Genomic DNA, 13,975 nt, shown 5'->3' on the forward strand with positions numbered 1-13,975 from the left:
AGCAATTAATTCAATTAATGTGTCTTGATAGTAAGAACAATCTGCTTGAAAAGGATGAGTTGAAAATACAAGAGAAAGATAAAATAATCAAATGTTTGGGTCCTCGAGAAGCCAGGAGAAAATGAGACACACTCTATGTAGAAATTGTATACCAGAAATGGGGGTAGCCCAGGTGGCTCTGCAGTTTAGTGCCGCCTTCAGCCCAGGGTGTGATCCTAGAGACCCGGCATCGAGTCCCACGTCAGGCTCCCTGCATGGAGTCTGCTTCTCCCTCTGCCTGTGTCTCTACCTCTCTCTCTCTCTCTCTCTGTGTCTCTCATGAATAAATAAATAAATAAAATCAAAAAAAAAAAAAAGAAGAAGAAGAAGAAAGAAAAAGAAATTGTATACCAGAAATAGTGGAAATCTGGTAGTAGGTTATAAAGGTTTTCTTTTTCACCACTTTCCTTTTACTTCAGTGAAAAATAAAGATACATATATATGTATAAACAGACAAAAACCAATAATAAGTTTGAGTACCCAAGAAAGTGTAATATGATCTATCTATACTTCAGTGTTAACCACGGTAGAGACATTTTCATATAACTACTAAATATTTTCTCTTCTCATGGGTACCTCCAAAGCATGAAACATTAACGTACAAGTTTAAATATCAATTAAAGATAAAATTATGAAATTAAAAAAAATCTAAGCTTCAAAAAAATAATCCTATTTTCTATCTTATATATTGATAACCATTATACAGCAAATATCTGCCACTGCTAGAGACTAATATAGTTAGTCCTTTACTGTGATCTGGCTTTAAATACTTTCTTACATTAAGAATTAATTCAGAATTACCTGAAAGAGAAGTTACACAAACAATATTAACTTCAATGAACTACAAGGAAGCCTGGTTGCTCTTCTACAGAGTCTACCTATCTAATAGTCAACTCATGAGTTGTTTTTGTCTTTAATGAAACAAATGACCACAGATATAAAGGCTGTATTACCTTCATAATGTTAACTAAATCTGTTTGATAGTAGCGATCCTGGTGTGCATTTGCGGCTGCTAATGTAAGAAGGTAATCATTCCTTGCATGGGTAGCTTTAGAATTACATTCAGATCGCCGGGCTTTTAACTGAAACATAGTAATAAGAGAAAAAAATCATTGCAAACTGACATTGTACTGTATAATATATGAGGATACCATTTTTAGCTGGCAATTAATGGCTCCCTGACAAGAGGAAAGATAACCATGTGAATATTTATTCACATATAAAAATATTCATTACTATTTAGTTGAAGAATTACATGGTAAGAATGTTTTCACATATTTGTTATTTATACTTAACATACTCCCAAAGCTCCTCAGAAAACTTCAAAGTATTTTGCTCCTTTTATTCAGATGGGAAAATAAAGGCTCCCAAATTAAGTGCCTTTTCTTTAAAGACATGGGTAAATCTGTTGGAGTTAGAATATCTTTTTTAAAAAATTAGCACTCCTCATGTGCTAAAAGAACTTCATGCTAGTTAGAATCCTGGCAGATCGCTAAACTTACTTAACAGGTATTCTACAGCTTGAGGGTCCCAGAGGAAAAATCTCACTTGCATCTGATTCGGAATATCTGCTCAGTGGTGTAAATCTGAATGAAATAGATTCTGTAGATCTCTAAAGCCCATGGACTAGTCTTTTGGACTAAGAGTTATAGACAACAGACTACCTAAGCAGGTAAGATACAGAAACCTATCTCTACCGCAATCTTGAGAAGCAAGCAGTACCCAAAGTGCTGACATCTAGGTGAAAAACTCATATGAATTGGGAAGGAAACTTCTTCTCTAAGTTAATGACTTAAAAATGTTTCTCTAAATTAGGTGGAAATAATTGCCTTCAACCCTCAAAAAAACCTCAATTCTTTCTTAATAAGCTAAGGTTTCTCAATTGTGAAATATAGTTTTCAAAAACTCACCTTTACACTTGCCTTCTGTAAACTGATTCTTGATTGAAAAAGGCTAAGTTTAGATCTATAATAAAACAAAATACAATATGTTTAATAAGTTATCAAATTACATCATATTAAACTTATTAAGTATAATTCCAAATTTTGGAATTTGGAACAGTGACACTGTTCCACAATGCTATTCCAAAAGAGAACTAAAAAATGGAAAACCAAGAGCAATGATTATTTTCCTTTATTTTACTATAGGAAGAATATTTCAGTGCAACAGGAAATATTGGGATATTTAATAAAAAATATTCTGAATGACAAAAATACAATTTGACAAATATATTGGTATCTCCTAATAAACAAGAGCCACCAAACTATAAGTTACTCTCTGTATCATATAATTACACACACTTTAGTTCCTACAAGAAAGCTTAAAGAAACCTAGGGATAACCAATCTATGGAGCCAAAAATTAGCAGGCTTTTAGGGCCATCTGCAATAGGACGTCACAACATCTGCAATTCAACCTACAGTATGATATTAGGCTCTTGAAAGCCCTTAATTCCATTATTTCTCCCATTAAATTTCTTCCTGTTTGGGTCCTTGTGTGCTCCCTCCAATTTTAACATACTACTTGAAACACAGCGAGAAAGTCCTTGGACTCTCTGCCCTATATGATTTTGTTCTGTTTAATCTTTTCCCATTCTGATGCCCTTATTTCCTCCAATCCCTTTCAGTTTGGGAAAGAAACCATAATCTAACAATCAAGAGTTAAAATATGCTGGTTTTACCCAAACAGCTAGAGATAACCAGAAGGAGAAAGTGAACAGACAAACAGTAAGGAATAACAACACTCTCACAACCAGTGATTTTTGAAGCTGCAATATTTGTCTTGACTGCAGTGTCATGGTGATTACCATGGGAGAATTCAGTTCATGTGCTGGAAGCTATGCCATAATACAAAGTAAAGCTGCAGACCACCTGGGAATGTAGGGTGGAACAAACAAGTCTCTGCAGAGCAAATTCAAGGAGGATAGCAAAAACAGCCTATCATCTTTCTAACAAAAGAGAAACAATCAGGGACATACACTAATGCATCCTAACTACTTCCCCACTGGTAAAAAAAAAAAAAAAAAAGGAGTTCAATATACTCCTGTTATTTTCTACCTTGCCATATTCATATTTCCTGGGGGTTTTGTCTGTTTTTATTAATCAGATTCCTATTCATTTTGATCTAGAAAAGGCTACAAACTTTTAAATTTGAGAAAGCCTGTTCAAGATTAACAAAGACTGCTTGGGGTATTTTTAATTCTCTCTCTCTCTCCTCTCTCTCTCTCTTTTTTTGTAGTCATTATCCAAATAGTCTGAATTGCACCTGAATTTTCAGATATAAGGTTTTAAGTTCCTGGTTTCTGTTTCATTTGCTAATCCTCATAGAATTCTTGTGTAGTATTTAAGAAGGTATTAGTAACAGATAAAATAATACAGTTCCTATGCTCTTAGTAATAGATACAGTTCCTATGTAGATCATAATCTACAACAAATGAGATATATACAGATAGTGAATTGTACTGCACACTCCTCCTCCTCACCTACTTCCAAATGTTAACGCTCCTTAGGACCCCCAACTTAATTTCTCATCTTATATATGATTTCATCTCTATAACCATCCTCTGATAGGTAACCAACCCCCAAAGTAAGATCTTTATGCCCAGATTCTCATCTGAGAGTTAGACATAAGATTCCTTACTAAAACAAAAAACAAAACAAAACAAAGCAAAAAAAGACTCCTTACTAAATTTATTCACCTCAATGTCCCACAGGCTCTTCAGAACCTGAATATCCAAAATGGAACCCATTCTTCCTTTCAAAAAGTATCCCTCTTCTTTTTTACACTCTCTTCAATGTGCACATTTCACCGTCTATTAAATCATCTAAAACTACACGTGGTCCAGTCTTCATTTCCCCTTCCTGATCTTTTTTTCTCACTTCTTCTTCAAGACTGTCCAAATATCACTTCTTCTATAAAGGTTTCCTTTCTCATTAGGCAAAATTAATCTATTTCCTATGCTTACAAAGCAGTGTTTGTGAAATAGTGAAAGCAGTGTTTTCATACAACTACAGTAAACATATTAATTACTACTTGAATGACTTTAGGCACTTAATTTCTTTGAGTTTACTGTGAATAAACAAATCATAAAGTTACTTTTAAACACACTTGTACTTAATTCTAGGCTTTAAATTTCTTAAGGATGCAAAGATTATCTTACTCATCTCTGTACCCATGGTACCCAATATAATTATTCAATAAATATTTAGAGAGTGAATGAAGATAAAGAGCATTTTACTCTGTAATTGAATGAATTTTCCAGAAAAGTTACACATTGAAATAAACTGTCTAATTTGCTGTAACCCCTTTGAATTTGGGTCATACTAGAAGGCAGTGTTTTGCAATCAGCATCTGTGAAGTAGACCCTGTCAAATCCACACTTCTTAGGAACAGCCTGCAATTGTCCTCATTTTGACTGTGGGCCTTGGCTAAAGTAGGTATTTATATATGCTCTACAGATCTGTCAACTCCCTGTTCTAGAATCCCTGAGAGTTTTAAAAAACAAATTCCTAAAAACCACATGACAGGAAATTCCTATTGGAGATCATCTAACATCTAAGATCTTCAGGTCTTACTGGAAAGATGGGTTCACTGACTCTATGAAAGTATGGGAAATATTTGTATGCTCACAAAAATAAAATAATAAAGACAATAAACTAAATTAGGGGAATATTAAATATGTTTTCCAGTAATGTTAAGTACTTTAGAAGTATTCATTTACTATACTATATAAATGTATATACTAGATGTATATACTATACATCTAGTCCTTGGTACTAAATAAACTTTTGAGGAAACCCTAAATTTTCACAAGATGCTTATGAGATTGCTTAACTTCCTGTAGATAAAAACATATTAGAAAGAATCCTCCCCCCGCCCCCAACTGGCTGCTAGCCTGTTCAAGTGTTCATAACCTCTCTGATTTCATGACTAGGAGTTTTATAGAGTCCGAGATTGCGCTAAATGGGAATCTCAGCTTTCCTAACAAACCTCTTTCAAATCCCATTCTATGACACAGGTTTATTTTTTCTCAAAACCTTTTTTCCAAAAAAAAAAAAAAAAAAAAAAAAACCTTTTTTCCTTTCCTTGTCATAGCTAAAATCTGTATTTCTCACTTTAAATATCTTTTTATTACCAATTGCCAGTTCCTTCTTTTTCTAATTATTCTTGAAATAGAGGACTTATGATTCACATATATTAAAAGTAAAATTCACACAGTTGCTAAAGCATACATTAAAAAAGTATATATATTAGAATTTCACATAAGAGATAAATTGTGCCAGGGGCAGGATTTCTATACTGAGGTCAGTGCTCTTATTTATTTGACATGTCCAAGGTGCCTTCAATGGCATACTGAGGATCAGGGATTTCCAACAACAATGGATTTAGAGTCTAGCATGAAAAAAATGAGGCTTTTAAACCCTGATATTCAGACACCAGAGCAACTTCAACCAGCTTTTGCTAAGTTTTCAATACAATGTTCATTTGGCCTTTTTCCTTTTCAAAATTCAATTTAATGTAAAAACTGATCAAATATTCTCATTTTGCTATATTTAAATGAGATCAGCCAATATAAAAGAAAAATTTATAGGTCTGATGAAACCAACATAACCTAAGAATGAGTCCATGTCCTATATTAACAGAAAACAAAGTATTGGCAAAAATAACATTTATTTGCATAATTACTTTTTTCAGAAATGCTAAAACACATACTTTGCCTCGATGTCAGCTTTCTCTCGTACTGCATGAGCCATCTGTTCAGTCTCAAAGTACTTCTTTTTGCCTTTAGCTAAATCTTTCACTGTCTCCTGTAATTCAGTTTGGATCTTTGTCAACTGGTCCACACACTGTAAAATACAAAGTAGAATTATTATGATATTAGTTTTCAGGTTTACTGGTAATGAATTTGTCCTAAGGACTATGCACTATGCCCTCAGGATGGAAACCCAGGAGAAAAATCAGCACTTTTAGTCTCCTTCAAACTGCAAATTAAAATCCAGTGAACAGCTGGTACTCCCATCTCAAGTAATGTATTGAATAGTGTCCCAGTTTGCTTAACAACTCTGCTTTGAGAAATAACCTCAGTGCTGCTGAAGAGTGACATTGAGGTAAGGCATAAGGAGAGCAACAATGAAAATGCTTTTATCGTTGGATATATCATGGCACTGAAGGCAAAGGAATAAAGCAATTCTGTATTTCTTCATAATCTTTGGGCAGAGGCCACGCTAATCTTCTCTGTAATATTCCAGTTTTAGTATATGTGCTGCCAAAGTGAGCACTCTTCAAAATTTTAATAAAGTCTCTATATGTTTGGGAAATGATGGTGCAAAGGGTACCAAAGAATTCTGCTTTGGGAAAAGAGTGTAATCTGTCAAGTCTGACATAAGTCCAAGATGAAGAAAAGAAGAAACCCAGGTACCATGTAATAATTACTACTCAAAATTACTGCCAACTCAATTCTTTGGATATACATACACATTCTGGGAGAAGGGACAGATACAATTAATTCAAAGAAATTGTTTTTTAAGATTTTATTTACTTATTTATGACAGACACACACAGAGAGAGAGAGAGAGAGAGGCAGAGACACAGGCAGAGGGAGAAGCAGGCTCCATGCAAACAGCCCGATGCGGGACTCAATTCCGGGACTCCAGGATTACGTCCTGGGCCGAAGGCAGGCGCAAAACTGCTGAGCCACCCAGGGATCCCCAAAAGAAATGTTTAATTGATAAATTCTTATAACATACTGGGACCAAAATAACATTGCTTTGGATATCCAAAGGGGAAACACTTTTCCCAGTCTGAAATAAACCAATGCAAAGTTTCACCAGCCTGAGGCCAATCCAGGAAGTCTCCACTGAAAAACTTCTGAGCCTGTAACAGTATTTGGAGGAGACTGACAAAAGATCAGCAAAGCAAGAGGAGATATTGGTGAGGAACTATTGTGGCAGGCTGATTAGCATGGAGTAGAGCGAAGACATTGGAATAGGAAGGATAAAGCGCAATTAAACTTATATGTGTGACATACAGGCTAGAGTTTCCCAGAAATTGTTGGATGTTAAGAAAAGGACTACTCTATAGGAAGTGAAAAACCTAGAGGGCTCCCTATGAGCATATTTAATGAACACTTAACAAGTGACAGGCTGTAAATAAAGGGTTAAAAAAAAAACTTCACTTCTTTCTCTTCTGCGTGAAAAATGGACCCTTGCTTAACTTTCTACATCTATGTTTCAACAGAAATCTGATGAAAACACAACATCAACTGTGTTATTTGGCAATACTGCTTATGAACCTTGATAGGCAAAATGCATCAATCTGGAAGAAAGTACAAATGAACTATAAATGTCCTGATGACTTTGGGCTTCTGAGAGTATGGTAATTCCTGTATCAGGACATGTCCTTTGCAGAGACCTTGGAAGCTCTGTTGTAATAAATAAATAAATAAAGTTTAATAAAAGCTTTTAGTCTCCTTTAGGGCCTGTGGCTACCCCTGGACATGTGAGTCTCATTCTTTTGCCCCAGACCTTTCACCTGAAGAACCAAACAGAATAACTGTGGTTGGCCATGTAGACTGAGGTATACACTGGTGGGAGGACTAATTCTACTAGTGCTGGATGCTGCCCTGCTTGTTAACTATGTTCCCTGTTCTAATGTACTTCTACATAAACCTCATGCCAGGCATGGGATAATCATGACAGTCTCAATGTTTTGTTACACTTAAGAAAACTCCCTATGAGTACACACAGGCAGAATGCACTAAGTTTAGTACTTTATAAATATTATCACATTTACTCCTCCAAATGACTCCAGTAAAAGTATTCATATTAGTCCCATTTTAAGATGAGAAAATACAAGGAGCCTGAATGGCTCAGTTGGTTGAATGTTTGACTTTTGATTTTGGCTTGAGTTGTGATCTTGGGGTCATGAGATCGAGTCTTACATCTGGATCTACGTTCAGTGCAGGGTCTGCTTGGAATTCTTTCTCTCCCTCTGTACCTCCCCCCAGCTTGTGCACGCACATGCTTTCTCTCAAATAAATAACATCTTAAAAAAAAAAAAAGATGAGGAAATAGACTTACAGAGGCTAAATAATTTATCCAAAGTCATGCAGTGAGAAAGGGATGTATCACTTACCATGTAACCCACTATAGTACATATCCAAGTTTTGTGACAAATCTCATGTAGAGATACTTTTTATCTTAAAATAGTAAACTTTTTAAAAATTGACACATAATTCACGTATCACAAAATTCACCCTTTTAAAGTGTAAGATTCAGTGGTTTTAGTATATTTATAAGGTTGTACAACCATTATCACTATCTAGTTCCAGAACATTTTCATCACTTGAAAAAAAAAAAAACATACCAGTTAGCAGTCACTCCCCATTTCCTTCATTCCTAGTCCCTGAAAACCACTAATCTACTTCCTACCTCTATGAATTTTCTGCATTTCATATCAATGGAATCATATAACATGTGGCTTTATATGTCCCAAGTCTTTCACTTAACATAATGTATTCAGGGTTCGTCTATGTTGTATCATGTATTAACTCTTCATTCCTTTTTGTGGCTGAATAAGATTTCATTGTATAGATATATGAAAATAGGAAGCTTTTATCTTGTAGAAAAATATTCCTTTCTCTTTAATTTTTAATAGTCCTTATCATAAACAAACCTCTTATTTAAATAATAATACCATGAGGGGTGCCTGGTTGGCTCAGTCAGTAGAGCATGTGGCTCTTGATCTCGGGGGCATGAGTTTGGGCCCCACACTGGGCAAAGAGATAACTTAAAAAAAAGGGGGCGGGGATCCCTGGGTGGCTCAGCAGTTTAGTGCCTGCCTTAGACCCAGGGCATGATCCTGGAGTCCCAGGGTCCAGTCCCACATCGGGATCCCTGCATGGGGCCTGCTTCTCCTTCTGCCTGTCTCTGCCTCTCTCTCTCTCTGTGTCTTTCATGAATAAATAAATAAAATCTTTAATAAAATAATAATAACACGACAACTTTACACTCCTACAGAAAACTACTAAACATCTCAATAATGCCACGTTTGCAGGTGTGGAGAGCTAAGAAAGTGTTCCGTGGCTTCAATTAGATATTAAGAACCAAAAACTGTGGCATGGTCTGAAAAATGCAACTATGTTTAATGGGAAAATGAGATGGATTATTTGTTTTGTTTAAATCAATTTTATTGAAATTCAATTAATTAATATATACTGTATTACTAGCTTCAGGGATGGAATTTTTTTTTTTTTTTTTTTTTTTTTTTTAGGGATGGATTATTTAAAAGAGTCAGGTGTAAAGTATCTATAACCAAAATGTTCATCCAAAACAATAGATTTTGCCCTCAGAAAAACTAATCAATGAAGGGGATGCCCAAGAGCCTCTAATAATTTGAGTGTTTTGAGAGGAAACTAAAAAGACTAGGTCAGGGCTTTTCCTGGGGATTGCAAATCACGTGGCTAGGATCTCAGTATATTCACGCAAGGTGAACACCATGGGTACATGAGAATATATGGGCACATGCATGCACAGACTTACACGAAGCCACTCATTCCTTATTTCCCTATCCTTTGAAGAGTAAGATGTCTCTCTTAGCACTGGGTAACTAAACATCTTATTAAAATTACTTAATTCATTTTCATTTACAAAGGCTATTAATTAAATTGCTTTTTGCATGTGTGACAATGTCAAGGGAGATCTTGTGATAGTTCATAGCTTTAAAAGGATTTCTCAAAAAATGCATCAGAAAACTCAGGGTGACTCTTCTTGTTTTTTCTTTCCCTTTTTATAAGTTTCTTTCCTTTTTTTTTTTTTTTTTGGTATAACAGATATTTAATGGAATGTGGTTCCAGTTGGAGACTTTTAATTAGTGTATAAAGCAAATAACACTGGGTGTTATTCTGTATGTTGGTAAATTGAACACCAATAAAAATTATTTTATTTTAAAAAAAGCAAATAAAATGATAATGCTTTATTTATTTTTATTTATTTATTTATGATAGACATAGAGAGAGAGAGGCAGAGACACAGGCAGAGGAGAGGGAGAAGCAGGCTCCATGCCGGGAGCCCGATGTGGGACTCGATCCCGGGACTCCAGGATCGCGCCCTGGGCCAAAGACAGGCGCAAAACCGCTGAGCCACCCAGGGATCCCCAAATGATAACGCTTTAAAATAAAATTATTCTGTATTAAAATGAGAAATAAATTATATGGCAGCAATTATTAAAATGATGATTTGTATTAAAATGTCTCATTTTTATTTTTATTTATTTATTTTTCTTTTTTTTTAAATAATAAATTTATTTTTTATTGGTGTTCAATTTAACAACATACAGAATAACACCCAGTGCTCATCCCGTCAAGTGTCCCCCTCAGTGCCCGTCACCCATTCACCCCCACCCCCCGCCCTCCTCCCCTTCCACCACCTCTAGTTCGTTTCCCAGAGTTAGGAGTCTTTATCTTCTGGCTCCCTTTCTGATATTTCCTACCCATTTCTTCTCCCTTCCCTTCTATTCCCTTTCACTATTATTTATATTCCCCAAATGAATGAGACCATATAATGTTTGTCCTTCTCCGATTGACTTATTTCACTCAGCACAATACCCTCCAGTTCCATCCACGTTGAAGCAGATGGTGGGTATTTGTCATTTCTAATGGCTGAGTAATATTCCATTGTATACATAAACCACATCTTCTTTATCCATTCATCTTTCGATGGACACCGAGGCTCCTTCCACAATTTGGCTATTGTGGACATATAAACTGCTGCTATAAACATCAGGGCGCAGGTGTCCCGGCATTTCATTGATCTGCATCTTTGGGGTAAATCCCCAGCAGTGCAATTGCTGGGTCGTAGGGCAGATCTATTTTTAACTCTTTGAGGAACCTCCACACAGTTTTCCAGAGTGGCTGCACCAGTTCACATTCCCACCAACAGTGTAAGAGGGTTCCCTTTTCTCCGCATCCTCTCCAACATTTGTGGTTTCCTGCCTTGTTAATTTTTCCCCATTCTCACTGGTGTGAGGTGGGATCTCATCGTGGTTTTGATTTGTATTTCCCTGATGGCAAGTGATGCAGAGCATTTTCTCATGTGTGTGTTGGCCATGTCTATGTCTTCCTCTGTGAGATTTCTGTTTGTATCTTTTGCCCATTTCATGATTGGATTGTTTCTTTACTGTTGAGTTTAATAAGTTCTTTATAGATCTTGGAAACTAGCCCTTTATCTGATACGTCATTTGCAAGTATCTTCTCCCATTCTGTAGGTTGTCTTTTAGTTTTGTTGACTGTATCCTTTGCTGTGCAAAAGCTTCTTATCTTGATGAAGTCCCAATAGTTCATTTTTGCTTTGTTTCTTTTGCCTTCGTGGATGTATCTTGCAAGAAGTTACTGTGGCTGAGTTCAAAAAGGGTGCTGCCTGTGTTCTCCTCTAGGATTTTGATGGAATCTTGTCTCACATTTAGATTTTTCATCCATTTTGAGTTTCTCTTTGTGTATGGTGAAAGAGAGTGGTCTAGTTTCATTCTTCTGCATGTGGATGTCCAATTTCCCCCGCACCATTTATTGAAGAGACTTTCTTCCAGTGGATAGTCTTTCCTCCTTTATCGAATATTAGTTGACCATAAAGTTGAGGGTCCACTCCTGGATTCTCTATTCTGTTCCATTGATCTGTGTGTCCGTTTTTGTGCCAGTACCACACTTCTAAGATACTATTCATCATATAATATTAGATCCACAGCCTGTATGTACAAAGAAGAGATCTCTTGTGTTCCATTCTTCCCTAGCATTCAGCAAATTCATAACCAAATGTTTTCCATTACCCAAATGAGCTATCTTAAGTCAGCGTAATTTGGGCTTTTGTCAAAGGAAAGTGCTCTATACATGGCAAAATACAGGCATAACTTATTTTATTGCACTTTGTTTTATTGTCCTTTGCAGATACTGCATTTTTTACAAATTGATGATCAAGACTTGTGGAAGAAGTAACTGCAGATGTGGTGGAAAGAGCATGAGAACTAGAATTAGAAGTGGGCTGAAGATATGGCTGAATTGCTGCAATCTCATAATAAAACCTGAATGGATGGAAAATTGCTTCTTACAGATGAACAAAGAAAGTAGTTTCCTGAGATGGAATCTATTCCTGGTAAAGACTGTAGAAATGACAACAAAGGATTTAGAATATGTAAACTTAATTAATAAAAGAGGCAGGGTTTGAGAGGACCAACTCCAACTGTGAAAGAAGTTTTACTGTGGGTAAAATGCTATCAAACAGCATCAAATGTGACAGAGAAGTCATCTGTGAAAGGAAGAGTCAATGGATGCAACACACTTCATTGTTGTCTTATTTTAAGAAATTGCCACAACCACCCAACCTTTAGAAACCTGATCAGTCAGCAGCCATCAACATAAAGGCAAGACCCTCTCTCATCAACAAGATTATGACCTACTACTGAAAGATCAGATAATAGTTAGCATTTTTTAGCAATGAAGTATTTCTAAATTGAGGTATGTATATCATTTTTTTTAGACACAGCTACTGCACACTTAATAGACTACAGTACAGTGTAAACGTAACTTTTATTTACCCTGAGAAACCAAAAAATTCATTTGACTCATTTTACTGCAATATTTCCTTTATTGTGGTGGTCTGGAACCAAACCCACAATATTTTTGAGGTATGCTTGCACCAAAAATATTTATTAAATAAAAGTCATCAAACTTAATTTGCAAAGAAAAAGATTACCTAGGATTTATTTTCCAACTTTTAAAATAAATTTCTTCTGTAGGAATCCAGTTTTCTGGGGTGGACTAAGTTATGTACTTAAAAAGAAGCTTAATAATGCCTATATGTTAAGAAAGGACTTGGTGTGGTATAAGCCCAGCTCTTTCCCAAGAGTTATAAGCACTGAGCACTGATAAACACAGAAATAAATGTACACGTTTACATTAAGGCTAAGGGGTCATATGAAATGGTAACAAACTTGGATATTAGAATTCTAGTGAAGAAATTGAAAAGTATGATCCCTGAGTATGACACAGATCCTAAGACAGATATATTTGCCAATAACTTAAAGATAGGAATAAAAGTAAAACTAACTTGATCTATGTGTCTGTTTTTGTGCCAGTACCACACTGTATTGATCACAGCTTTGTAATAGAGCTTGAAGTCTGGCACTGTGATGCCCCAGCTTTGGTTTTCTTTTTCTTTTTTTTTAAAGATTTTTAAATTTATTTATTCATGAGAGACATACAGAGAGAGGGAGAGACATAGGCAGAGGGAGAAGCAGGCTCCCCATGCAGAGCCCAATGAGAGACTCAATCCCGGGACTGCGGGATCACACCCTGAGCCAAAGGCAGATGCTCAGCCACTGAGCCACCCAGGTATCCCATGGTTTTCTTTTTCAACACTCCTCTGGCTACTTAGGGTCTTTTCTGGTTCCATACACATTTTAGGATTATTTGTTCCAGCTCTGTGAAAAATGTTGATGGTATTTTGATAGGGATTACATTGAATGTGTAGATTGCTCTGGGTAGCATAGGTATTTTAATAATATTTAATCTTCTAATCCACGAGCATGGGATGTTTTTCCATTTCTTTTTGTCTTCCTCAGTTTCTTTCATGAGTGTTCTGTAGTTTTTATTTTTATTTTTTTAAACAAATTAGATTTATTTATTTTTAAAGATTTTATTTATTTATTCATGAGGTACACAGAGAGAGGGAGAGAGAGGCAGAGACACAGGCAGAGGGAGAAGCAGGCTCCATTCAGGGAGCCTGACGTGGGACTCGATCCCGGGACTTCAGGATCACGTCCTGGGCCGAAGGCAGGCGCTAAACTGCTGAGCCACCCAGGGATCCCCAGTTTTTATTTTTTAAAAGATTTTATTTATTTATTCGTGACAGACACAGAAAGAGAGGCAGAGACATAGAGGAATAGGCAGG

The 13,975-nt window shown here is 36.0% G+C and overlaps 1 protein-coding gene and 1 non-coding gene across 7 annotated transcripts in view; both read right to left on the reverse strand.

Annotated features, from left to right (window-relative positions):
- Positions 1-13,975, reverse strand: part of FCHSD2 (FCH and double SH3 domains 2) — a 334,052-nt gene that overhangs the window by 143,640 nt on the left and 176,437 nt on the right. For all 6 annotated transcript variants that reach the window (XM_072794507.1, XM_072794506.1, XM_072794509.1 and 3 more), the window contains 3 exons: positions 5,751-5,884; positions 1,950-2,004; positions 993-1,121 (listed from right to left, as the gene is read on the reverse strand). In XM_072794507.1, coding sequence (XP_072650608.1) covers positions 993-1,121; positions 1,950-2,004; positions 5,751-5,884 — 318 coding nt within the window. The remainder of the gene's footprint in view (positions 1-992; positions 1,122-1,949; positions 2,005-5,750; positions 5,885-13,975) is intronic.
- Positions 6,211-6,316, reverse strand: LOC140615684 (U6 spliceosomal RNA). Its single transcript, XR_012016166.1, has one exon. It is a non-coding gene; the product is annotated as a U6 spliceosomal RNA (small nuclear RNA).

The sequence above is a fragment of the Canis lupus genome, chromosome 23, assembly GCF_048164855.1.
Source record: "Canis lupus baileyi chromosome 23, mCanLup2.hap1, whole genome shotgun sequence".
Taxonomy (NCBI): domain Eukaryota; kingdom Metazoa; phylum Chordata; class Mammalia; order Carnivora; family Canidae; genus Canis; species Canis lupus.